General features: G+C 44.7%; 1 protein-coding gene across 4 annotated transcripts; it reads right to left on the bottom strand.

Annotated features, from left to right (window-relative positions):
• Positions 1 to 663: 663 nt before the first annotated feature.
• On the bottom strand, positions 664 to 24,305 carry LOC112257787 (E3 ubiquitin-protein ligase Siah2). 4 transcript variants are annotated; one of them, XR_006084081.1, is made up of 3 exons: positions 23,641 to 24,304; positions 1,409 to 2,191; positions 665 to 1,313 (listed from the first exon to the last, which is right to left on the bottom strand). XR_006084081.1 is itself a non-coding variant. In XM_042326793.1 (3 exons), exons 1-2 carry the CDS (start codon positions 24,052 to 24,054, stop codon positions 1,640 to 1,642), a joined length of 966 nt encoding a protein of 321 aa, XP_042182727.1. In that variant the 5' UTR covers positions 24,055 to 24,305; the 3' UTR covers positions 666 to 1,313; positions 1,611 to 1,639. The 4 variants fall into 4 exon arrangements, 3 of the variants coding, with proteins under 3 accessions (XP_042182728.1, XP_042182727.1, XP_042182726.1); XM_042326793.1 differs by having other exon boundaries at positions 666 to 1,313; positions 1,611 to 2,191; positions 23,641 to 24,305; XM_042326794.1 differs by lacking the exon at positions 23,641 to 24,304 and adding an exon at positions 14,097 to 15,883 and having other exon boundaries at positions 664 to 2,191.
• Positions 24,306 to 24,897: the final 592 nt, after the last annotated feature.

A 24,897-nucleotide genomic window follows, 5' to 3' on the forward strand; every position in this document is an offset into this window, starting at 1 on the left:
GTAACATGCTTTTGTTGTTTGAGAATGTAAATATTCAACTTAAGTTTGTTTTACATTTGTTGTTTGTATTGTCATACAGAATCCATGTGAATAACTAGGCACTAGGGTTTTACCGAACAGGGGTTACGACAGGTTTCATACCATCATTACGAAGGCATTATGAAACCTTTATGAAACGTTATGATGACCAAAAATCTAATCTTTCTTTATTCTACATGCTGGACAGATATGCCTACAATCTCAGGATCAATTGCCTGAGTGTACAAAACATTAGGAACATCTGCTCTTTCCATGACAGACTGGCCAGGTGAAAGCTATGATCCATTATTGATGTTACCTGTTAAATCCACTTCAAATCAGTGTAGATGAAGGGGAGGAGATGGGTTAGCGAAATACTTTTAAGTCTTGAGACAATTGAGATAAGGATTGTGTACGTGTGCCATTCCGAGGATAAATGGGCAAGACAAAACATTTCAGTCTCTTTGAACAGGGTATGGTAGTAGGTGCCAGGCGCACCGGTCTGAGTCAAGAACTGCAACGCTGCTGAGGTATTCATGCTTACAGTTTCCTGTGTGCATCAAGAATGGTCCACCATCCAAAGGACATCCAGCCAACTTGACAACTGTGGGAAGCATTGGAGTCAACATGGGCCAGCATCCCTGTGGAACACATTCGACACCTTGTAGAGTGTCCATACCCAGACGAATTGAGACTGTTCTGAGAGCAAAAGGGAGTGCAATTCAATACTAGGAAGGTGTTCCTAAAGTTTCGTACACTCAGTGTATATTATACACACAACTTCTCAGTTACAGTGTCATCTTCATTTCATACACACTCTGGGCTTAACATAGGCTTGTTTTAATAAGCATGACATACTTATGGAAATGGTTGCGTTTTGCAGCTTACTGTTTTGAACAGTAAGGAGTTGGTTCGTAGTCTGTGTAATCCTTTAGCAGAGCATGAGCAACCCCTCAGCTCACACTAACCCAGACTGGGAGGCAGTGCATTGGTCACCATCAGGCCCCAACTCTGCCCACATGCGTCTCTGAAGCCCCGATTTGTCCACTGTCCAATTTACTGAAACTTGATTCGCTGTGAGGATTAGAAAGCTGCATCTGCAGGGGCCACTGGCTGTTGAAGTGGAGCTTCTCTGAATCTGCCGGGTGGAAGCAGATTGACGGACCGCCTCTTCTTACCCTGGGCAGTGCCCTCCTTGCCTGGCACCGGTTGGCTGGGCAGAAGAGGTGGTGGGGGTGAGTGGGGTGGGAGCAGTTGAAGAGGGATGTGGGGTCCTGGGAGCAAGGCAAACTCACCTGGGCACAGGTAGGGAATCAATCATTACAAGCCCACCACATGTAAGCTACTGTACACTGTCTCCAGCACACACAATGAGAGAACAGGCACACACCTTGAAACTACGCTACAGGCCAGTCTCCATTCAAGCATTATGGGGAGCCAACAAGGCTCAAGCAGCAACACACACACATATATCCTCTCGATCTCCTACCTGTCCTCTCACACACACACACTCTACTGCATCACACAGCAGTCAGTAACTGTATACTGGTTTGTGTGTAAGTCTGAGAACGAGAGGTGTAACTTCTACGCACGGGTGTGTGTGTTTCTACATCTGAGCAGCTCAGCACATAGAGATGGTGACGTTGATCCCCAGGTTGCCGTTGTCAGCAAACAGGTGAGCAATGGACGTGTCAAACACCAGACAGTCGCTGTTCATGATGGCGGCCGCCACGCCGTCGTGGATGGAGCGGGGCGTGGCCTCCCAGGTGAGGCGCCGCCGGTTCCCGTTGAGCTCCAGGCGGTAGGCGAAGTTCTCTGCCTGCTTCCTCGTTCCGATGAGCAGCACCACGGCAAAGAACTGCTGGTGGCCCTCGTACTTCTCCTGCTTCTCCAGGACCAGCATAAAGTGGTGGCCGAAGCAGGACTGCATCATGACCCAGTCCACAGCCCCCGGCAGGTTGATGTCTGTGGCCAGGAAGACGATGTCCTCTCCCTGCAGGGTGGTGATGGACTTGTGGGCATGCATCAGGTGGGGCATGACAGCCTCCAGGGAGCCCTGCCACTTACAGGAAGCTCCGGGGCACGGGCAGGTGTAGGGACGGAACTCACACACTTCCTCGTGTTCAGGCTTCTCACTGTGGTGGAGGGACAACAGGCAGCCGGCTGATGCGTACTGGAGGGGGGAGAGCGAGAATGACAATTGTTTACAATTTGGTTTTAGGTATGTTGATTGATAACCTATTCTTGTTTATGACAATAAGCTTGAAGTGGAGTGGAGTTGAATGAGCCACAGATGGGAGAGGAAAGATAGAATGGGAGAGGGAAAAGAAAAGAGATGACAAAAGGAGATGGGGGAGGGGGGAGAGGAAATGAAGGAATGATGGTGGAGAGGGAACGAAAGAAGAACAAATTGAGAGAAAGAAAAATGTGGGGGAGGAGAGAGAAAAGAGGCAGGGAAAGAGTGCAAGAGAGAGGGAACAAAGACATGGAGGAGGGAGGGGGTGTGAGGGAGAGCATGTGAAGAGTAGTAGATAAAATGAGGAGGGTAAGGAGTGGGGGAGGAGAAGAACATGATCAAGATAAATGTTCATCAAAAGACCCATGACATTGTAATATCACCAATTACCATTCATGAGACATTACTGTCCAACCAATGTCATGCATAGAAAACTAAGGCTATACAGATGATGGGAGCCAAGGTTGAGTGTAAATGCCAGCTGCATTCCGTTTTCAGTGAAAGTGTCAGGGTACGAGTGTGTGATGTGTACGTGTGTGGTGTGCGTGTTTGTCGACGAAGCAGCTGCCTATAGATGTTTGTGTGTGCATGCTTATGAGCTGGTGTGAGGCATGCATGCATGCTCTTTAAAGGAGGAGAGGCTCAGGTCAATCAAGAAGAGATGAATTGCATGGCTCCAGTACAGGGCTTTCTCCTTGATCATCTTCGACAGGGAATACCAATGAAGGTCATACTGGTATGCTCTCCCTCCCTCTCCTCCTCATACAGCTGCTTAATCTAGTTGAACAGCAGCAGCACCTCTAGACAAACCCTCTGGCACTACTACAGCTTCCAAACACATCAGTGGAGATGTTAGGCAGGACAAATCTTAGAAGATTCGATGGTAATGAAACAATGTACGAAAGCAATGCAATACAAGGCCATTCAACTAAATGAGACACATGACATCGTTAGCAGGGATGTTTTTAAAAGAAATGCACAATCTGAATCATCAGCAGACAACAGTAAAGATCGAGTGTAGCAGGAGAGGAGAGACAGTATGGGAAGACATGTCATGTGCGTAGCTCCTCCATTTCTGGGAGTGCTGGGGAGGTATTGAATGGTTGGAGTAATAAATGGATTATCTAATGAAAGGTGCGTAGAGGCGGCGGATCTGGCTGTTTGGCCTTGATTAGACTGGAGGGAGAGGGCTTCTGCTGAACTAGAGCGGGACTCACGTCCTGAAGGGCTACTAACAAGGCCAGGAGATCCATTTGATGTCATTAAGGTGGATAACCTGGGATAGATAGACAATAGGTTGTCTATGATGGAAAGCTTGAATTTGAAGTTCCTTCAGGAAGGAATTGAAGCAAATGTCACTATATACCCACTCAGTTCTGTAAGAACAGTCATTACTCTAAGCAAGGTAGGAAGGAAGAAATGATGCATCTTTCTAAGCATTCCAACAGGGCCTATGTGCTGTGTCCTCCTTTTAACCTGGGATTGAAAAGATGGGAGCGTGTGAAGGAGGAGGACCGAGGGAGGATGTGGGGTGACATGGTGTGAAAGATGCTTGTGTTTTGGCCCCAGTTAACCAAGGTCAATTCAGAATTTAATAGAGAATGACTCAAATTCCAATTGAATTATTGGATTTTAATTTTAAATAGTAAACATGAATTAAAAGGAAATAGAATGCAATGAAATTCAAATGCCTCTTCTATTCTATATCAATACACATCTTGTACATAAAACATGTCGTTATACACATGCATATAAAATATGGTTGACATTTTCCAGAATGCATTAGTAACCCTCAAATTATAATGGACTATTCTAAGCACTAAGGTCAAAAGAGTATGAACATTGTTTCCATAGAAAAGTGATATATTCTTTGGTATCTGGAAGTGTGTCAGATACAATGAAAATCTCATGTTCTATGACGGAGTGGAATTTCTTTGAATTGCACTGAATTAAATTCTACTTCCTAAACCTCAAATTCTACATCCTGTGGGGTGTGGTCAATCAAGTCAAATTTCAACTCATGAGTTGAATGGGAGTCAATTCAAAATTCTGAATTGAGCACAACCCTGCAGTTAACTGCCCTAGGGGGCAAGTTTTAATATTTGCCCCATTAAATATTAATCTATGTGGCAGATTAGAGGCTTCCCACTTGGTGTGATCTAACATAGCTATTGGACCCACTGGACCATTTGAGAGAATAGAAGCATGACCGACAAACCGTGCGTTATGTATAAGGTAGCTGGGTATTAAAACCATCAGGGGCCAGACACGCACAACTGCAACTGTTTGGGTTAGAACATGTTGGTTAAAATCAAAGTGATTTCCCTCTCCATTAAACGTTTCCCAATTATTAACCTAACAATGTGGTTAAACGTCATTCCATTCGGATTTTCAAATGGGCCTACTTGCAGTCACGCAAATTCCTCTGTATCCTTTCTCACCCTCCCCCAGACCAAATATTTGTATAGAAGTCAGTCTGTTTCACTGGTTGAGTCCCTGGGGGAAGCTGATCCTCTTATCCACCTTTATTAATGAGTGATTGACAGGATTTGTTGCCATAATCCTGGTCGGCAGGCCGTCTGTGATAAAGCTCGCTCCCTCCTCTCCCCTCCTTGATGAGGGGTGTGCGCGCTGGGGGGTTGGGAGGGAGAAGGGGTAAATGAGGACCTCTGGAAGAGTGCCCCAATGTTGCCAATTAATTTAGGCAAATATAATTGAAAAACCTTGCCCATCAAAAATGGTCACATTTCCTTAGAGCCACCAAAACATTAACACACGCTAAACAACTGAGCAGTGTTCACATTACATCTCATGGAATGTAGCGTGTCCCTGCTCCATTTGGATCAAACCCCTTGTTCTCCTCTTCATCTCTGAATACAATAAGTGATTGTACACCTTGCCCTACCTCCATCTACTCCTCCTCCAGTGTGTGTGTGTGTGTGTCGGACCAGAGTCATAGCCCGGCCTCTCTCTGTGGGGTGCTACAGAGTCTCAGGGTTTTCATGTCAACTTCACTTCTCTACACTGTCAATGATGTAGTGCGCACACACACACACACAACCCCCTGACACTTATTCACCCATAAAATTTAAACTGTCTAAAATTTAAAATCTAAACCAGGGAGTGAAAAACCAACTGGTTTGTTGGCAATCCCCTGACATTAACAAAAGCTGGTAAATTCGCCCAGTGGTGGTAAATGCTATTTTCTTCCTCGCACTTATTTTAATTAAACCTAATCTAGCCCGGGCCTGGGCTCTGGAGGCCTGCTAAAATCCTAACTAAAGCATTCTTTCTAGTACTGGCTGGCTTGGGATAACTGCATGGTGGGGGGCGATATGGTGGAGGCTGGGGGAATAGGGCTAGCAATAGGGATGGGACTGGTGCTGGGCAGATAGAGATGGGGCTGAGGCTGGGGAGATGGGGATGGAGATAGGTCTACTAGGGTATGTGGGCTGGAGCGGAGGCATGGGGCCAAGGTCTAGAGCAGGGTTTCCCAACTGGCGGGTGGTTTTATTTAAAAAAGGAAATGGCCTGCGGCCGAATCTAGTTGATGGTCCCTGGTCTAGAGAGATGGGGCTGGGTTCCTGCCAGGAAACGGGCCAAACCTTTGAAGAGGCACAAAGGTCAGCCCAGCCGCTGGCTGCTGAATTAATGAATTTACACATTTAAGTTGCAAATCATGTGCAGTGAGCTTGGCCAGCGAGGGGAGTCTGACTGGAGCTGCTGGTGAACGTTTCCTAGACTTATGCGTTCACGTTAAATCAAAACAGAAGTTCGATAAACCGCCTTGGCTTGTATCCCTCTGCTTTGACATTCTTAAAATGTACATTTTTTTCTGAAATTCTGTATGCTTCTTTGTTGGCTTGATGACAGCTTTTGACTTGAGGGTATTTCCATCAAAAAGGAACCATGAGCTTCAACATGAAGTTCAAAGGAGCTTGTCGAAAAGCTAAAAGTAAATCTATTTATTTGGGGGAAATTAAGGCATAGATAACATTTTCAACCATTTCCCATTTTTAAAATTTGGCATAATTAAAGGCTTGGATTTCTGGATAAACAGGTGTAAAAAGGGTCTTAAAAAACATCTGCCAGAAAGTCTTAAAAAGGTATCAGAAATACATAAAAACACAATAATGTTGATGTAAAGACCCCTGCCAACTAACATCAACACATATTTAGTTTTGGAGAAGCTGTTTACCTTCTATGAGTTAATGAAATACTCTGCCTTGTCTCAGGATGGTAAGTGAGTGGTTATAGATATCCCTCTAGCGGAGTGGGGGCTGTGCTTTGGCAAAGTGGGTGGGGTTATATCCTGCCTGTTTGGCCCTGTCCGGGGGTATCATCGGATGGGGCCACAGTGTCTCCTGACCCCTCCTGTCTCAGCCTCCAGTATTTATTCTGCAGTAGTTTATGTGTCGGGGGGCTAGGGTCAGTCTGTTATATTTGGAGTATTTCTCCTGTCTTATCTGGTGTCTCGTGTGAATTTAAGTACGCTCTCTCTAATTCTCTCTTTCTTTCTCCCTCTCTCAGAAGACCTGAGCCCTAGGACCATGCCTCAGGACTACCTGGCATGATGACTCCTTGTTGTCCCCAGTCCACCTGGCCGTGCTGCTGCTCCAGTTTCGACTGTTCTGCCTGCAGCTATGGAACCCTGACCTGTTCACTGTGATTACTATTATTTGACCATGCTGGTCATTTATGAACATTTGAACATCTTGGCCATGTTTGTTTATAATCTCCACCCGGCACAGCCAGAAGAGGACTGGCCACCCCTCATAGCCTGGTTCCTCCAGGTTTCTTCCTAGGTTCTGGCCTTTCTAGGGAGTTTTTCCTAGCCACCGTGCTTCTACACCTGCATTGCTTGCTGTTTGGGGTTTTAGGCTGGGTTTCTGTACAGCACTTTGATATATCAGCTGATGTAAGAAGGGCTATATAAATACATTTGATATATTGCCTTGTAATTCCACTAACGAAAACTACCACATATCTAAGATATTTTCTAATCTCTCCACCTCATGGGGGAGGATAATGAAAGTTCACAGAATTAACAAGTAATGGTAGACCTACCAATAAATTGGTGATTCTACTGATATACATGGTTTATTAAGTGATTAAAACTTGTTACCAATTTAGTTACTGAATTACCAACAAAAAAAATATCAGTAACGCCATTACTGCAACTGAATTGGCTGCAATGGGAAATCATAAGACACAAACCACTGTTGGGCCACCTTCTACCGTCCTTTCACTGGCATACTGTTTTTAAAAAATGTTTTCATTTTATTTCACCTTTATTTAACCAGGTAGGCTAGTTGAGAACAAGTTCTCATTTGCAACTGCGACCTGGCCAAGATAAAGCATAGCTATTCGACACATACAACACAGAGTTACACATGGAATAAACAAAACATACAGTAGAAAAATTTAAAAAAAACATCTATACACAGTGACTGCAAATGAGGTAAGATAAGGGAGGTAATGCAATAAATAGGCCATGGTGGTGAAGTAATTACAATATAGCAATTAAAACACTGGAATGGTAGGTGTGCAGAAGATGAATGTGCAAGTAGAGATACTGGGGTGCAAAGGAGCAGGTGGCGAAGTAATTACAATATAGCAATTAAACACTGGAATGGTAGATGTGCAGAAGATGAATGTGCAAGTAGAGATACTGGGGTGCAAAGGAGCAAGATAAATAAATAACAGTATGGGGATGAGGTAGTTGGATGGGCTATGTACAGGTGCAGTGATCTGTGAGCTGCTCTGACAGCTTGTGCTTAAAGCTAGTGAGGAAGATATGAGTCTCCAGCTTCAGAGATTTTTGCAGTTTGTTCCGGTCATTGGCAGCAGAGAACTGTAAGGAAAGACGACCAAAGGAGGAATTGGCTTTGGGGGTGACCAGTGAGGTATACCTGCTGGAGCTCGTGCTACGAGTGAGTGCTGCTATGGTGACCAGTGAGCTGAGATAAGGCGGGGCTTTACCTAGCAGAGACTTGTAGATAACCTGTAGCCAGTGGGTTTGGCGACCCGTATGAAGCGAGGGCCAACCAACGAGAGCATACAGGTCACAATGGTGGGTAGTGTATGGAGTTTTGGTGACAGCTCATAACTGTTTTCTTTGTCTTTCTGTTGGTCAAACCAAAAGTGTTTAAACAGCCAGTCTCGACAACCCTTCTCTATCACCCCCTCTCTGCCTCTCTCTCCTGTTAATGTCACCTCTCACAGTTCTTACTGACACCTACCCATGAGCCCCCTCTTTCCATTTACTGTAAGCAGCATCCTCACCCACTGAGCACCGACCGACACTGGAGGTCCATTGCCATTGAAAAGTAGTTGAAATTGTCAGTCTACCCTGGCCTTGATGTTAATGGATTGTACCAAATCTGAACCCATCATAGACGAATGTTTCACAAGTTTGGATATCACATTACAGTTAAGTGAGTAGAGCACAGTAGAGTAAAGTCAAATACAATAAAGTAAGGTACAGTTATTGTACTGTACTCTACTGTGTTCTGCGATGTCCAATTATGCATTTCTGTGTTTTACACATCAGGGACCCATGATTTAATTCCGTTAGCAGGTGTTAATCCACTTCAAACACATGGTGCCATGACATAGCATGGCCATGACGAATTGCAAACGTCGCTGAAGTTTGAGACTTATCTCCCTCACCAACTTTAAACATCTGCTATCTGAGCAGCTAACCGATCGCTGCAGCTGTACATAGTCCATCGGTAAATAGCCCACCCAATTTACCTACCTCATCCCCATACTATTTTTATTTATTTACTTGTCTGCTCTTTTGCACACCAGTATCACTCCAGTGTTAATCTGCTAAATTGTAATTATTCGCCTACCTCCTCATGCCTTTTGCACACAATGTATATAGACTTTCTTTTTTGTCTACTGTGTTATTGACTTGTTTATTGTTTACTCCATGTGTAACTCTGTGTTGTTGTCTGTTCACACTGCTATGCTTTATCTTGGCCAGATCGCAGTTGTAAATGAGAACTTGTTCTCAACTTGCCTACCTGGTGAAATAAAAAATAAATAGCAGACACCGTATTCTTTCTGCAGACATCTTTGAATCTTAAGTCGAAGCAGATATTTAAGAGTTTTTTGGAAACCACGTTCGCATATAAAACTGAAGGGAGATTCTGTTACCAAAGTTTACATTTGCACAGTTCAACCACAACATTTTTTTTCAAATGTTTCAGTGTAAACTGTTAAGTAGTCCTTGTGCATGGAGTTGTATGGTTTATGTATGGTTTACTATGAAATCAATGGTGTTTTTTTGGAATACATTTTAAAGTGAAAAAAAAAAAAAAGAAAAAAGTCCATGATTCTCACTCTTAAATTCTGTCCAAAAACCAACACAGCCAACCTCAATTATAAGCTAGTCAGCAATCAATTAACACATGACATGTAACCATCTCAAATTTGAGAAGATGAATATAAACACCCAGTTGTGTGACCATTAACTGTGAGGACATTGCTAGAAAATTAATTTACGGACAACCTCCTGAAGCAGCAGTAAAACACTGCCAACCCCACCTCAATTCAGCTGCGAGACCCAGCTTCTCTCCCACCACTACCTCTTGTGATGACCAACTCAAAGTACACAAACTACCTGCTCCTGCTGTGCATGAGTGGAACAGTCAGGCCTGTTCTAACAGTTAAAAGTTGTTAGCTACACTGAATTATTGAACAGCTTCTCAGACTAAAACAACGTTCACCTGGGCAACTTCCTCACTGCTGTGCCGGGCTGGGTTGGTATCGACTGACTGGCTGAGGCACTTTGGAAGCACTCCTTCTGAGGTAGGTGACTTGTCCTCCCTCCAGGATGTGTTCCATCAGGCCTGTGAAGTTGCAGACTCATCAGTCCTGCTAAGTGGCTAAACTTCACAAGGCAGCAGGGCTGGCTGGGAGAACTGGTCCAGACACTACAAGGTACCTGGGTTAATGGGCCTCAGACTAAGCTGATGGAAGACTTTACAGGTCAGTCGATTAGAGAGTCTGGGATCACAGCCCTGGAGTAGTGTACATTAGTGCCATTTTAGTCGTTGTGTTTAAAAACAGAACTATAAACTAGAGGATGCCCGATTATGATTTTTCAACGCCGATGCCGATTATTGGAGGACCAAAAAAAAGACGATACCAATTAAATCAGCCAATTGATTGAGTGATATACAGATATATATATATATATATTTGTAATAATGACAATTACAACAATACTGAATTAATAGTTTTAACTTAAAATACACATAAAATCAATTTAGTCTGACATAAATAATGAAACATTCAATTTGATTTAAATAAAGCAAAAACAAAAGTGCAATATTTGCCATGTAAAAAAGCTAACGTTTAAGTTCCTTGCTCAGAACATATGAATGCTGGTGGTTCCTTTTAACATGAGTCTTCAATATTCCCAGTTAAGAAGTTTTAAGTTGTTTTTAATAGGAATTATAGGACTATTTCTCTCTATATCATTTATATTTCATATACCTTTGACTATTGGATGTTCTAATAGGTATTTTAGTATTGCCAGCCTAATCTCAGGAGGTGAATGGCTTCAAGTCATAAACAGTGCTGTGCTTCAAGCATTGCTAAGAGCTGCTGGCAAATGCAGGAAAGTGCTGTTTGAATGAATGCTTATGAGCCTGCTGCTGCCTACCACCGCTCAGTCAGACTGCTCTATCAAATCATAGACTTAATTATAATAAACACACAGAAATACGAGCCTTAGGTCATTAATATGATCAAATCTGGAAACTATCATTTCGAAAACAAAACGTTTATTCTTTGTGAAATACGGAACCATTCCATATTTTATTGAAGTGTAAATATTAAATGTTACATTGCACATCCTTCAATGTTATGTCATAATTATGTAAAATTCTGGCAAATTATTTAGTCTTTATTGGGAAGAAATGGTCTTCACACAGTTCACAACGAGCCAGGCGGCCCAAACTGCTGCATATACCCTGACTCTCCTTGCACTGAACGCGAGTGAAGTAACACAATTTCCCTAGTTAATATTGCCTGCTAACATTAATCTTTTAACTATATATGCAGGTTTTTTTTAAATATACTTGTGCATTGATTTTAAGAAAGGGATTGATGTTTATGGTTAGGTTCATTGGTGCTACGATTGTGCTTTTTTCACAAATGTGCTTTGTTAAATCATCCCCCGTTGGCAAAATAGGCTGCAATTCATTTATAAATTAACAGGCACCGCATTGGTTATATGCAACGCAGGACAAGCTAGTTAAACTAGTGATTGTTAGATTAATTGTTTTTTTATAAGGTATGTTTAATGCTAGCTAGCAACTTACCTTGGCTCCTTGCTGCACTCGCGTAATAGGTGGTCAGCCTGCCACGCAGTCTCATCGTGGATTGCAATGTAATCGGCGTACAAAAATGCAGATTACCAATTGTTATGAAAACTTGAAAATCGGCCCTAATTAAATCGGCCATGATGATTAAATCGGTCGACCTCGACTATAAACGGAACGATTTATTTCATATTGACAGAGCAGATTGGAGAAAGTGAGATGGTGGCACGGATACTGTACATTTGTGTGTGTTGTCTAGGCAGATCCTCTGAGACAGAGCCCTGGGGGGGGAGTGATGGTGGTGCTGAGGGGACTTAACTCCTTGGAGCCTGACTGCATCATTAACCGCCATCAGACTCAGAACACAAACCCTGCTAGCTAGCCTCCATCCTGCAGCTCTCTCTCTTCTCCACGGATGGCTGGAATGTCCCACGAGACAGAGAGAGGGAGGGAAAATAATGATCAAAAGGGAGAGAGAAGATGGATGAAGTAAGCAAAAAAAGGAGAGGGAAGAGCTCAAGAGAAGTGTGAGGAGGGTGGCGAGATCAAGAGAATAACCAAGTGGATGTAGACGTTCCCTAAAAATAAAAAAATCCCACTGAGCTAATTTCAGGTCTACTGAGCGCAAACTTGAACGTTGTGAAAATTCTGTGCAACTTCCAGTGCGTGTTTACTGTGAACACTGAGGCTGTACCCGCTTTAAGTTAGTTTTAACAGTGGCCAAGTAGACTACTGTGGCTATTTGATCATAAATGTAGACCTAACAGAGTGGTCTACCATCATCAATGGAGAAAATGCATCCCAAATGGAAATAGCTCACAGTAGCAACCAAAGTGTGGTGTTTATTGTAGGCCTACATTCCATGAGACGTTTGAACAAAACCATGCGGAGCTTGACATGAACCTGTTGACATGAACCTACTTGTCCTTCAGACAAGGTGAGTGAAAATGTTTGATGCAAGAAACCACTTTACAAAATAAAATGCATCATTCCCATACCATTATTCTATAGAATCAGACAAATGATGTTACCCTCTACCTATTTTGCCTATTCAAGTCCGTCTCAAAATACAACACGACCCCTTTACTTGACTTGATTTTCAAAGATGTCTAGAAATGTACACGTTTTGTGCTCGTAGGAAGCAATCAGTACAAATGATTTATAACTGGGCTAATCTCTCACACGTGGCTACATGCAGCTCTTGCTTTGATCTCAAAACAAGCACATCTACTCTGTGTAAACACAGTCCAGTTCAACGTAAATGGCACAGATTCATATATGGCAATGGTCCATTTGCATAGGCCTACTGCAGCTCTGATTGGTTATCCTGCGCTGGTCTGTGTAGAATCCTTCTCCGATGCGTTCTGCCTACAACAAAATCTCTTGCATATTTACTTTTGCATACTCAGTCTGGCATAGTTTGTTTTGGTAGGTTGCATTGAAAGTGGATAATATTGCGCTGATTCGATCACAATTCCCACAGTAAAAGGAAACGTTGATAGTGTTAACTAACATGGAAAACTCTAGAAAGTTGAGTGAAGTTCAAGCTCATGTTTCTCTGCGGAAGGTGATATTTCTTCTGCGCGCAGCTTAGAGGAAACAGATGTAGAGGTAGACGGAGAGAGAAACAAAAGGAAAAAACAATGGTGAACTGTAGAAGAAAAGCAAGAAGCTGGTGAGGAATAGAAAGAGAACAGGTGTGGTCCTCTCCTGTAGTTCCAGTGAGAGGCAGTGACATCATGGTTCTCTGCCTGGGAAGCGTGATGAGGTCATAATGACAGACTACTGAACAGAGTATCCAGAGGCTCATGTGTCCCGAACAGTCATCCAGCTGCCGGACCAGGGGTGTTTGATTACCCTCTTGGCCAGGGAATGAGTCACAGAGGGCTGTCTGCATTCTCTCCATCTCCCCCCATCCCCAGCCATTACACCCACCACCTCCTCTCCATTCCTCTTCGCACACTAGGATCAATAGCAATCTGGCTAAAAGTTTGGGATGAGATTGGCTGGCAGTGAGAGACTGTCTAGTAATTGGGTTAGAGGCATCACATTTCCCGGATCGAACACCACACGTTCCATTACCTGTTCTTCTCATCCAATTGTTTTTCCTTCAGTCACACTGGCTGCAATAGCAGGCTTCAAAATGAGATACAGCAACATTGTTTTGATGCCATGGTGAGGAGAGCGCTTCTAATTTTAGTACAAGACTTTCCTTCATCTGCTGCTAAATATTCAACATCATGCAGAACAGAGGCAAGAATTTCATCAAACGAGTTACATTCTGGTGGTAAAAACGGTTCTGGGCATAACAACCCTCACATCAGCAGCAAGACCCCCAAACTCTTCTCAAAAGAATACAGAACTCTGAGGGGAGAGAGACCTAAAAGATGGGGTTTATAAATTATTCATTGCTCTTTTAGCAGTATCTAGCTGATCTAAAGTGTGGTGTAAAAATACTAGGTTTAAACTGTCTGAAAGGTTGCTGAGTAAATTAAGGTACTCACCTTGCGCCCCTGTTGAGGATTGGTGCGGCAGATTGGTCGAGTCGTGTCCCCCACCGCAACCCTGACTTCTGACCCCAGCCCAGCCCCTGCCGTAACCCCCGTGCTGACCCCGTGATGGCGGTGCCACCCCAGCAGGCAGCGCCACTGAGCCATCTCCCTCAGGAGAGGCAGGCAGGATGCAGGGCACAGCATGACGTGTGAGAATGGACACACACACACACACACACCCCCTCTGTCTGACACACTATCCCTCAACCAATTTCACGCACCACTGAGTCTTTACTATACCCCCCCACGAGACCCATCAATGACCGCGCTCTTCCTTCACAAGTGGATCCAATCCAAATCTCAATTCCTGTATACCAAAGTCCTGCTGAATTCAGTCTCAAGTAGTTTAGGTGCTAAATCCCTTCTGCACTCTAAGGATAGAATACCTCTCCGGCTCCACCATAAGCCAGGTAAGAGAGATGAGGGGCTCCACAGCTGGCCTGCTGGCTACATAAAGCAATCTGAGTATCAGTCCCCAAAGCACACTGCTGTAATGTAACGGCAGCCTGAGGTGTAAGGAGAGCTGCCTGCCTAACTGACTGCTCTAATGGTGCAGTAACGGCTGAAAATACACAAAGTCCCTAATATCGGTTCCACACAGTCAATGGCATGCATGTCTCTCTAAGTGTGAATGAATCGGTGTTGTGTCTGTCCGGTCCACAGTCACACTAAGTTACCTCTAGTACTCAGGCACCAGCCAAGCTCAGCTCACATATTTATTGTGCCTCTGACTGAACACACTGAAATCAGCCCAATGTTTCTCTCCTGCCAGACAGCCTAAACAAAGCCACGAGGAGCTCCGAACCTCTCTGCTGTGGGGGAATTCAGTCTCTTCTCGCTCTCACACAAACAGTCTGATGCGAAGCACACAGTCAGCTGGGATCCATGCTGCTAGCTACCTCGCCGTCTGTCCTCTACCCAGAGAGAACATTCAGTACCGCCATTGTATGACTTCAGCCTGGCTCAGGCATGTGCTGTATCAGCCACACAGCTAAACACTAGCAAGCAGCATCTCTAGAGAAGATGAACAGACCAATGGACATGGAGGGTAACATCTGTCTCTCTTTCACTCGTTCCAGCACTCCCCCTTTCCTGCTCCCTCCCTTCCTGGCGGTCTCCTGCTGCAGTCAAATACAAACAGCCCTCAATGACAGCTCCTCCTCGATGTCTTACCGAGCTAAACACACGACCAACAGCAGAATAGTGGCTGCCACACACAGCAAAAGCGCCTACTGAATCACCTGAAGCTGGACAGAGGAATGCCTGCATAACACACAAACACACTCTGCTGTGCTCTCCTTTCAGCTCAGCGCGGTGACAGACAAGGCGCCGCGCAAAAACATTCCCCCATCGAACGACTGCAGCACACACACGAATGGAGGAGGCGGGGAGACACACTGCCTGTGTGTGTGTGTGTGGGTGGGGGGGGCCACTGTGTTCGTCACGGCAGCATCCCTCCCTCTGCATATTGAGATACATCCTCAGTGTAAATCAGTTTATACTCCAGAGTTTGTTCACTGGATTTCCATTGAATGTTCTATATGTTTACTATGTGTCTATTCAGTTTGTACATTGTCTATGTCAACAACCCCTGGCCTTCCTCTCCCATGTTTTTCTTTGTCCTTCTCCCTCTGCATCCATCTGCCCCTGTAGGTCAGACTGTTCGGACTCCAGAGCAGAATCACCATCCTCTGGCCTTTTCCTTGCAGATTGTGTGTGTGTGTGTGGGGTGGGGGGGGCTGGTTTCATTGATTCTGGCAGGTAGCTGATCGAAGAGCAGCTGGCCTTGGCCGACTGACTTTCCATTTCCCCAGCATCTTTTCCATTGTGTCCCCCCTATCCAAGGCCAGCCTCTAATACCTCCCTCAACGGGATGTGGATGAGATGCCGGAGACACATGTATGCGTGTACACTTGTGTCTGGAGGCTAGGGACACACCTCAGTCTAAAAACAACAACAGATTCAGCAGGTCCTGCCAGAGGAGAGGTTCTGCTAATGCAATGCCTTCAGAACACCCACCACCTCCAAGTTTATAAACAAGCGGTATGGCAGTAGGTACACATACAGTGTGTACACACTCATAAAGACACCAAAATGCATATGGATAGATGTGCAGACACAGACAACCACACCCCTACATAAGCTGCATAGCTAACTGTCAGCCTCCCTGCAGCGTACATGGCTAAATATTTAGTGTTAGCTGTGGGTGACAGTATCAGGTGAGGTTACAATTAGGGAAAGGGAGATACCTAGTCAGTTGTACAACTGTATGCCTTGATTGCCTTCAACTGAAATGTGTCTTCCCCATTTAACCCAACCCCTCTGAATCAGACAGCTGGAGTCGTGTGATGTAATGAGGCACACGCATGCACACACACACAAACCCATACACTGCAGTGCAACATGGACAAGTGCCATGGACAAGGACAAACAGGATGCCCCTGAAGCCAAAAAGTACCAGGAGCCTCCATTACTGCCAGATAATGGATGATTAAAGAGTGAGAGCAAAGGGACGGAGATGGGGAGCAAGACTAGAACAGGAAAGGAAAGCACTCCCTATATATTAGCTTCATTCTTCTGGATTTGATTTCTCCTGTTACTATTTCTATAATTTTTTCTTTCACTCCGCATCGTTGGAAGGGCCCGTGAGCAAGCATTTCACGGTCAAGTCTACTCCCGTTGTATGACGCGTGTGACAAATAACATTTAGTTTGAAAGAGAGAATGAGGCCTTTTGCCAGGTCGTTATTGTAACTAAGAATTTGTTCTTAACCGACTTAACTAGTTAAATAAAAGGGTAAATCAATAGATAAATAAATTATAAATGAGTGATAGTGAATGAGGAAATAACAAGAAAAGGCATGAGACAGGAAGAGAATGACGAGTGAGAAAAGGCATGAGACAGGAAGAGAATGACGAGTGAGAAAAGGCATGAGACAGGAAGAGAATGACGAGTGAGAAAAGGCATGAGACAGGAAGAGAATGACGAGTGAGAAAAGGCATGAGACAGGAAGAGAATGACGAGTGAGAAAAGGCATGAGACAGGAAGAGAATGACATGAGAAAAGGCATGAGACAGGAAGAGAATGACGAGTGAGAAAAGGCATGAGACAGGAAGAGAATGACGAGTGAGAAAAGGCATGAGACAGGAAGAGAATGACGAATGAGAAAAGGCATGAGACAGGAAGAGAATGACGAATGAGAAAAGGCATGAGACAGGAAGAGAATGACGAATGAGAAAAGGCATGAGACAGGAAGAGAATGACGAATGAGAAAAGGCATGAGACAGGAAGAGAATGACGAGTGAGAAAAGGCATGATTAAAAAGACCCACATCGCGCAGAGACAGACGGGTGCTCAGTGTTCTTAATCACCAGGCAATTCAATTCAGTGCTGACGGGTTTATGGTGCAGTCAGGTGTGAATGACTCCTCACACAGGAGAGAGGGAGGAGGAGGAGTAGAGATAAGGGGAAGGAGAGGGAGGAAGAGTAGAGGACACACTGAAGATCTGGTCATTGTGATTCAGCAGTATAATAGAATAGGACAGGTGTGGTGGTAGCTGGGCTAGGAGCTCATAAAGCAGATAAATCATGTTCTTTTGTTTTCATGATGACATTCATTCAAGTACATCTCACCCCCACTGAGCCCAGGCTGCTAATACAGCATGATGAAAACAGGTTCCAGTCAAATAAATCCCATTCAGGGGCTTGGTGAACACACACAGCAACCACACACACCCTACCGCAGTGGTCACCAACCGGTTGATTGCGATCGACAGGTCGATCTCCAAGGCATTTCTAGTCGCCAAACATCTGTAAAAAAAATAAAACGATAAAGCCTCGAGTTCCCCTCAAAAAAAAAAATTCTCGCACAGTTGGCGGTAGAGTGCACGTGTCTGAAGGTACAAACTCTGCCTTCCCGGCGGGCCCGGAGAACCAATCAAGCGCACTACTGTTCTCTCCCGCGCTGAGACTGACCATCAGATGCAGGCACCATCAGCCCAGTTAAATAAAAAGCTAATTATTTAAAATGTATGTTCACTCAGCTGTGCCTCATAAGTAATACAACTGATCGATTGCCGGTGTGATCAAATAGCCGACCAAAAAAATGGTCAGGACAATGCATTGGCAGGGCAATTCAAGCAAAGCCAATATGCGTGATAATGTATTGGGCCTGTGTGTGTTCACCAAGTCCCTGAATGGGATTTATTTGACTGGAACCTACTCCACAAACCTCATTGCTACAGTAATGTTTTTAATAGCTTCATGTGGCATAGGATTACATTTTTTAAGTCATGTTTTAAAAAAGTCTAAGCGGAAGATCTCGGTTTGTATTTTGATTCAGAAAGTGATCTTGACTCAGAAGGTTGGTGACCACTAATCCTACCGCAAACATCAGTAGAATGAAATATTGAGATGGAGTGGTGTTTTTCAGATATACAAGACAGTTCTATACATTTATGCAAGGGAAAGCATATCACACTACTGGAACAATCAATACGACAGACAGGTAGACATGTTATCATATGGCTCCGGCTAGAGACTCTCCCCTCAGCTATAACCCCAAGACCGCAACACAGAAGCACACCTGTCAATCACAACACTGACACACACACACAGGAGAGCAACACTTCAGAGGGGGAGAGGGGATGGGGTTGGATTGGCAACCTGCCAGCGCGTGTGTGGAAACACACACACACACAGTGAAACACACCAACTGGAGACATGAGGAAATGTATTTGTGCATAGGATGATATTTTCAGGTTGACTGAGTGTGAAAATGTGATGATGTTTTTGAGAAGGAGAGCTGAGGAGATGCAGGGAAAGACTGACGAGGAGAAAAAAAGAGGAGAGGAGATGGAGGGAAAGACTGACGAGGAGAAAGAAGAGAGGAGAGGAGAGCTGAGGAGATGCAGGGAAAGACTGACGAGGAGAAAGAAGAGAGGAGAGGAGAGCTGAGGAGATGCAGGGAAAGACTGATGAGGAGAAAGAAGAGGAGAGGAGCGCTGAGGAGATATAATGCCCCAGAGTCTGCTCACGATCCTCTTCATTAAATCACACACTTAACAATACTGCAGTAGTGCGATCCAGACAGCTAATGCTGGTTTAATCAAATCCCCATTAGAAACCCCCATGGTGAGACATCACATCAGCTGTAATAGCTAGTAGAGGTCGGGTATACTGACTCGCAGGATCTACTACATACTCCCTGCATTACAAACTCACATTTTATTGGCAATTCCATTTCATCTCCAAATGATGTCTATCATTTTAAATTGATAGTCTAAAAAATAAACACTGCAGTTCCGTTTCCCTTTAGGAGATAGCGGCACTACAGACATGTTGCTGTACAGAGCAGTTGATACATTCACTGAAAAACAACCACAACAAACATTGCACCGTCCTACTTCCTAACACCTCCCTTGACTTGACATCCTAACAAATGAAAACAAATAATGAATGAATAAAAGGTCATGCAAAAGTATGCAACCAACGAGACTGCTAATACAAAAACCACCAAAGTAAGGAAGCAGCTCTCACACAAATACTGTAAAACACACCAAATGAACAGCCATTCCATCCACACCACAACTGAGCTGAACTACCATCTGCCATACATCAGCCCTGCTCTCTCTCTAACACACGTCTCAGCAGGCGTCCTGCTTTATCGACTAACCACGCCACAACTTTAACCACACTTCACACACACACAGACTGCCTGCTCCCTCCCAGCAGAGGTCTCAGCTCGGAGGCAGAGGAGTATGCAAAGCAGATGTCACATAGCCTGCTTCTAAAAATAACATGGGGCCATAGAGGCAGAACTGAAGTGAGGAATCACATGCTCAGGAGTGACGTGCCAGGCCAGCGCAGCACCACAGGCCATGCAACCGCAAGGGGGATGCTGTAGGGTGGAAGGACCAGACATAGTTAGCATTTCATAAATAGTCCATCAATACAGACCTTACACATCCAATTAAAATCTGTACTTGTATTGGGATAACCAATCATGAAATAAGGGGAAGACGATTCTCGACCTGCTAACAGTTTTACTGCTCCTAAAAAGAGAATGTCCCAACAACACCTGGACCCTGAAATCGAGTTTTAAGCTTAAGGTTTTTTATTGAGTGGAAATGCCAAATATCCTGAGTGGAATTAACCAAGTTCGAGTTCCTCTCCATTCAAGTGCGTTTATTCAGTCGTAAACTCATTTCCTGAAAATGAGTAACCAGAACTCCCTAAGAGGATTTTGTTTTCTTCGATAAACAGGAAATAGTGCATCTTTCCTGCTAAGACAATTGTCTCATGGTGTGTGTGTGTGTGTCTGTTCACATGGCCCAATGCCTGATTTCGACAAAAGCTGCAAGGGCACATGGGTCACCCTGCAATCAGCGAAACTGTGAAATTAGCCAGAGGCAGCAGGCTAGGCATCCTCACTCCCTCAGCCATATTATGGAGGGAACACACCTCAGAAAGGAGGGGAACAATGTTTGCATGTGTTTGTGTGGGAGAGAAAGAGATAGGCTAATGAGAGAGAGAGAAAATGAATGAGCAAGAGTGTGTGTGTATGGGCTTTTGATCTGCTTCTAAGCTCAGCTGAAGTGTGAAATGTTGCAGATTTCTCATTAAAATCTCCATTATGAGAGTGGAGGGGAGTGGAGGTAAGTGTGTGTGGGAGGGAGTGTGTGAGAGGATTTGTGAGTAGGCCTACCTGTTGTGTGTGTGTGTGTGTGTGTGAGAAAGAGAGAATATGAGACATTACTATTATGATGCATAAGCGACTCCTAGTGTGTATAATGATGTTTGTGTGTGTTGTTCCCCGTCTGCTGCAATGAGGCTCTGCCATTCTAAATTACTCAGATAAGGGGTGTGATTAGAGGGGTCCAAAAAGGTGTGCGTTTGTCTGTCCGCACCCGAGCGTCTGTTAGAATCAGCTTTCGTAGCCAACAATAAACTGTCAGGAAGGCAGTTGAGTGCCGGCAGTTGGCAGTGTGTGTGTGAACAACCAAAAAAAACAGGAACCCGTCCAGAATAGACTGACTCCTACCGAAATAAACTGTCAGCCCATGCAGGCAGGGAGGCAGGCAGGCCTGGGGCTCAGCATATCCGTGTCTAATCCCATTACGTGGTTGCAGGCCAACGCTGAGACCGTTACAACAGGAACACCAGGAGAGGATCTGGTTGGGAAAAGTCCAAAATACATCAAAAGTAGCTGCATAAAACAGAGCTCACTGAATAGAGGCAGGATGTCCAGACAGACCATCAGTGATGTAGCCTAAACATTGAGCTGCTCCTGAGGAAATGGGCATGCATAAAACCACCATATAACACCTCTATGTGCAGTGGAGAAGTGGGCTGAGGCTTTAGAGAAGATAAACACAGACATTCAGAAGAAAAACTACTGGAAGAACAAGAGCTGTCATGTTTGGGTCAAAGGGTCTGCTTAGTCCTGTGCTGTTATCGGTCATAGTGATACCTGTCCGCAGTGGAAGTTAGAGAAGGTTAAGGGTACCGTGTTGTTGGTACTACTGAGAGATGAGGGCTGAAGATGGTTCGGCTGACGACTGAGGCAGGGCTGGGAAGGACAAGGAAGGTTAAGGGTATTGTGTTGTTGGTACTACTGAGAGATGAGGGCTGAAGATGGTTTGGCTGACGACTGAGGCAGGGCTGGGAAGGACAAGGAAGGTTAAGGGTATTGTGTTGTTGGTACTACTGAGAGATGAGGGCTGAAGATGGTTCAACTGACGACTGAGGCAGGGCTGGGAAGGACATGGCAGGGCAGGGCAGGGCTTCATACAGCTTTCAAATGTTCGTCTCAGCAGGCCTGGGTCTCGCAGAGGCCTTAGCACCCCAACGAAAACACTTGAGGACATATGGATGTACAGGCAGGTATTAAATACCAAATTACTGACCTTAGTCTCTTTATCCCCGCTTCTCTCTGACACAGCCTTTAGCTTCAGCCAGAGAATGAGAAGATGAAGCAGGGATCCCCTTTCAAAGGATTGTAGCACCACAGAGCGCCGATACATCTTTAATGCGGCCACAATGCAATTACAGCACCATTAAGAGGCAGGAGCTACTGCCCTGGCTGACAGAGAGAGGAAATACATGTGTTTCACACTACCATGAAGTCAAGCGATGGCTTGACTGAGTGGATCCAAGCAAGCATGAATGAGAGTAGTGAGAGCCAATTTAATGGTACACATTAAGCCTACTCTGCTCCATTTTGAATGTCGGAATCCAAAGGGATTCATGACCCTCAGGACCCTGGGACATTGAGGGAGTTATTTTACGCTGGCCCAGTTTGAACCGGGCAAAAGCCTGTCATGTCATCAGTTGAAAGCGGGGAGGGAGGAGAGCCCTTCTCAAATCAAACTGAAAGGCATCCTTTTGTCAACAAGGCAGCATGGTGCATCATCCAGAAGCTCTTTCCATAAAATACATTTTGAATTTTCCAACTAGTTCTCACTGGGAAGGCAGATAAAGCATATTTATCAAAAGCAATTATCTTTTGCGTGGGAAAACACAGAATCTTAAAAATTACAACACATCCTTAATTATGTCACTTTTGTTTTGAACTGACTTTGCAGTTGAACAGAGGGGCACCTGGCTCACGCACTGGGGAGGGGGGTTAAGAGTGATGATATCAGCACCATCTCAGCAGGTCCAATGAAAGGGTGTGAACTACAAACTGAACCTCTTGATTTGTAAAGGTCATTTGAGCAGTCATAACTGTGTGAATGATTGAGCGGATTTACAGAATGTACTGTTGATGATTCACAAAGACAATGACAACACATCTGGTCCTTATGACAACACCAGATACTTTATCTGACAATGTTAGTTCAGACAAGCATTCTACAATGTTGTGGTCCATTCAATTCTGGTCTTCTCTGACAATTACATGGCAAGTGACTAACCATGACGACAACACAGTATAGATCATAACTAGCTACTTCCCAGTAGTAAAAAAAATATTTAAAAAAGCAGAGATGCAATAGCGTGGCGTCAACGTCCAAACCTTCAATTCGAAAACACTTTGTTTGTTATAGACTAATTTATTTGACCTTTATTTAACTAGGCAAGTCAGTTAAGAACAAATTCTTATTTTCAATGACGGCCTAGGAACAGTGGGTTAACTGCCTGTTCAGGGGCAGAACGACAGATTTGTACCTTGTCAGCGCGGGGATTTGAACTTGCAACCTTCCGGTTACTAGTCCAACGCTCTAACCACTAGGCTACCCTGCCGTTGTCAATCTAACACTGGATATCTGATGGGAAAGATGCAGTATGGAGAGTTACAGACCTGGACCTTGTATCATCATCAGAACTCGTTTTGATCTAGTTACCGGAGCGCACGAGGGACTCGCACACACACTTGTGAAAGTCACTACGCGCTCTTAGCTGTCAATCTAGTTATTAATTGGCAATAAGTACAACAAGCTAGTTAAAATCAGATATCTGCGTATTTCGGATTCCATGCATCTCTGTATTTTCTTACCTTACAAGGAAACGGTAGAGTAGAGGCAACTTTTTCCATAGCCAAGTTCCTGATACTCGGGGTAAGAGGGCCTCGACAAGTTGGACAACAACTTAGCTTTTGACGACATTGGTTGCAAACTAGATGCCCGGCCTGGCATTGCAGAATCGGTGGCAGAACGTAGTCAAAACAAACCGGGCACTCAAACAAGGCTGTAAGTTCAGCAGATTGTCCAGGTAGTGCTGCTGAGGGCAAGGAAACAACAGCGGCAGGTAGAGCCGAGACAGACCCGGCCACAGCTCCTACTCCGGCGGCCGCGGCGGCGACTGCAGCAGCGGCGGCCGCAGCTCCTCCCGAACCTCCGTGCTTTCCTCCTCCTGCTTTCCCGGCACCAAGTCCTCCGCCCCCGCCGCCCGCAGAGGACGGGTGGCTCATAGCGATTAGTTCAGTTCTTTAGGATAAACCCAGCGCGAAGTTTGAAGCCCAGAACACTGTTTACGCACTCCTCGGCGTGGCAGACTCCGCTCCAAGAAATCTACAAGCCCCCGGGGACAGAACATGGCGGCCTGTGTTTGACAGAAAGCAAGTGGTCCATTGGAGAGCATGGTTTGGACTGACAGCTTCTGCGCCAATTAGAAAGTGAGCCTGGGCGGTTATATAACGTGCCCAGGCTTTGCTGACGCTTCCCAGATCTTCCAACGCCTGGATAGGTATTTTATGTATCAGCTAACCACATGCTATAGCAATCTGTCAGTCGCTGACAGTCGACGTGCCAAGCAACCAATGGTTGATGCATGCAACGCCTGAGCAGGGGACCGCGACCGTAGTCACGGGGTAAAATGAACCATGGGATCAGAGGTTTTGATAAACCATTGATCGTAAAAAAACATATCGTGTAAAACATTTAGAACGCTGCATAATTTATTGGACAGTTTGAAGTCCAAGTTATTCATGTGCAATATGATTGTTGTATCCTAGTAGCTGGGTAAGGTTTGACAGGACAGTCGTTTCTTACTGTTCATCTCAGGACTATATATATTTTAAAAAAGAGCACCAGCCTACTGCTTTGATATTCAAGTGTATATTGCCAATAAAATGATAATCAGATTAGGGAGCCAGACTGAAGTCTCCCTCTATTGGCCACTAAATGGAATACATCTGAACTATGCCCAAACAACTGGAAAACCCCTATTGTATTCACTCACTTCTTGCTTTCTTCATTTTAAGTCCCATTATAACAGTTAAAATGGACTAGACTTGCTATTGGAGGTGGCAGAA

This window comes from Oncorhynchus tshawytscha, linkage group LG09 (genome assembly GCF_018296145.1).
Source record: "Oncorhynchus tshawytscha isolate Ot180627B linkage group LG09, Otsh_v2.0, whole genome shotgun sequence".
Classification (NCBI taxonomy): domain Eukaryota; kingdom Metazoa; phylum Chordata; class Actinopteri; order Salmoniformes; family Salmonidae; genus Oncorhynchus; species Oncorhynchus tshawytscha.

What these genes read in the sequence shown, in the direction of transcription:
- LOC112257787 (XM_042326793.1), bottom strand. Translation starts at nt 24,054, where the DNA reads ATGAGCCACCCGTCCTCTGCGGGCGGCGGGGGCGGAGGACTTGGTGCC. An exon ending in CTCTACCGTTTCCTTGTAAG is followed by an intron (nt 2,192 to 23,640) that starts GTAAGAAAATAC and finishes TCCCCCCTCCAG; the next exon opens with TACGCATCAGCCGGCTGCCT.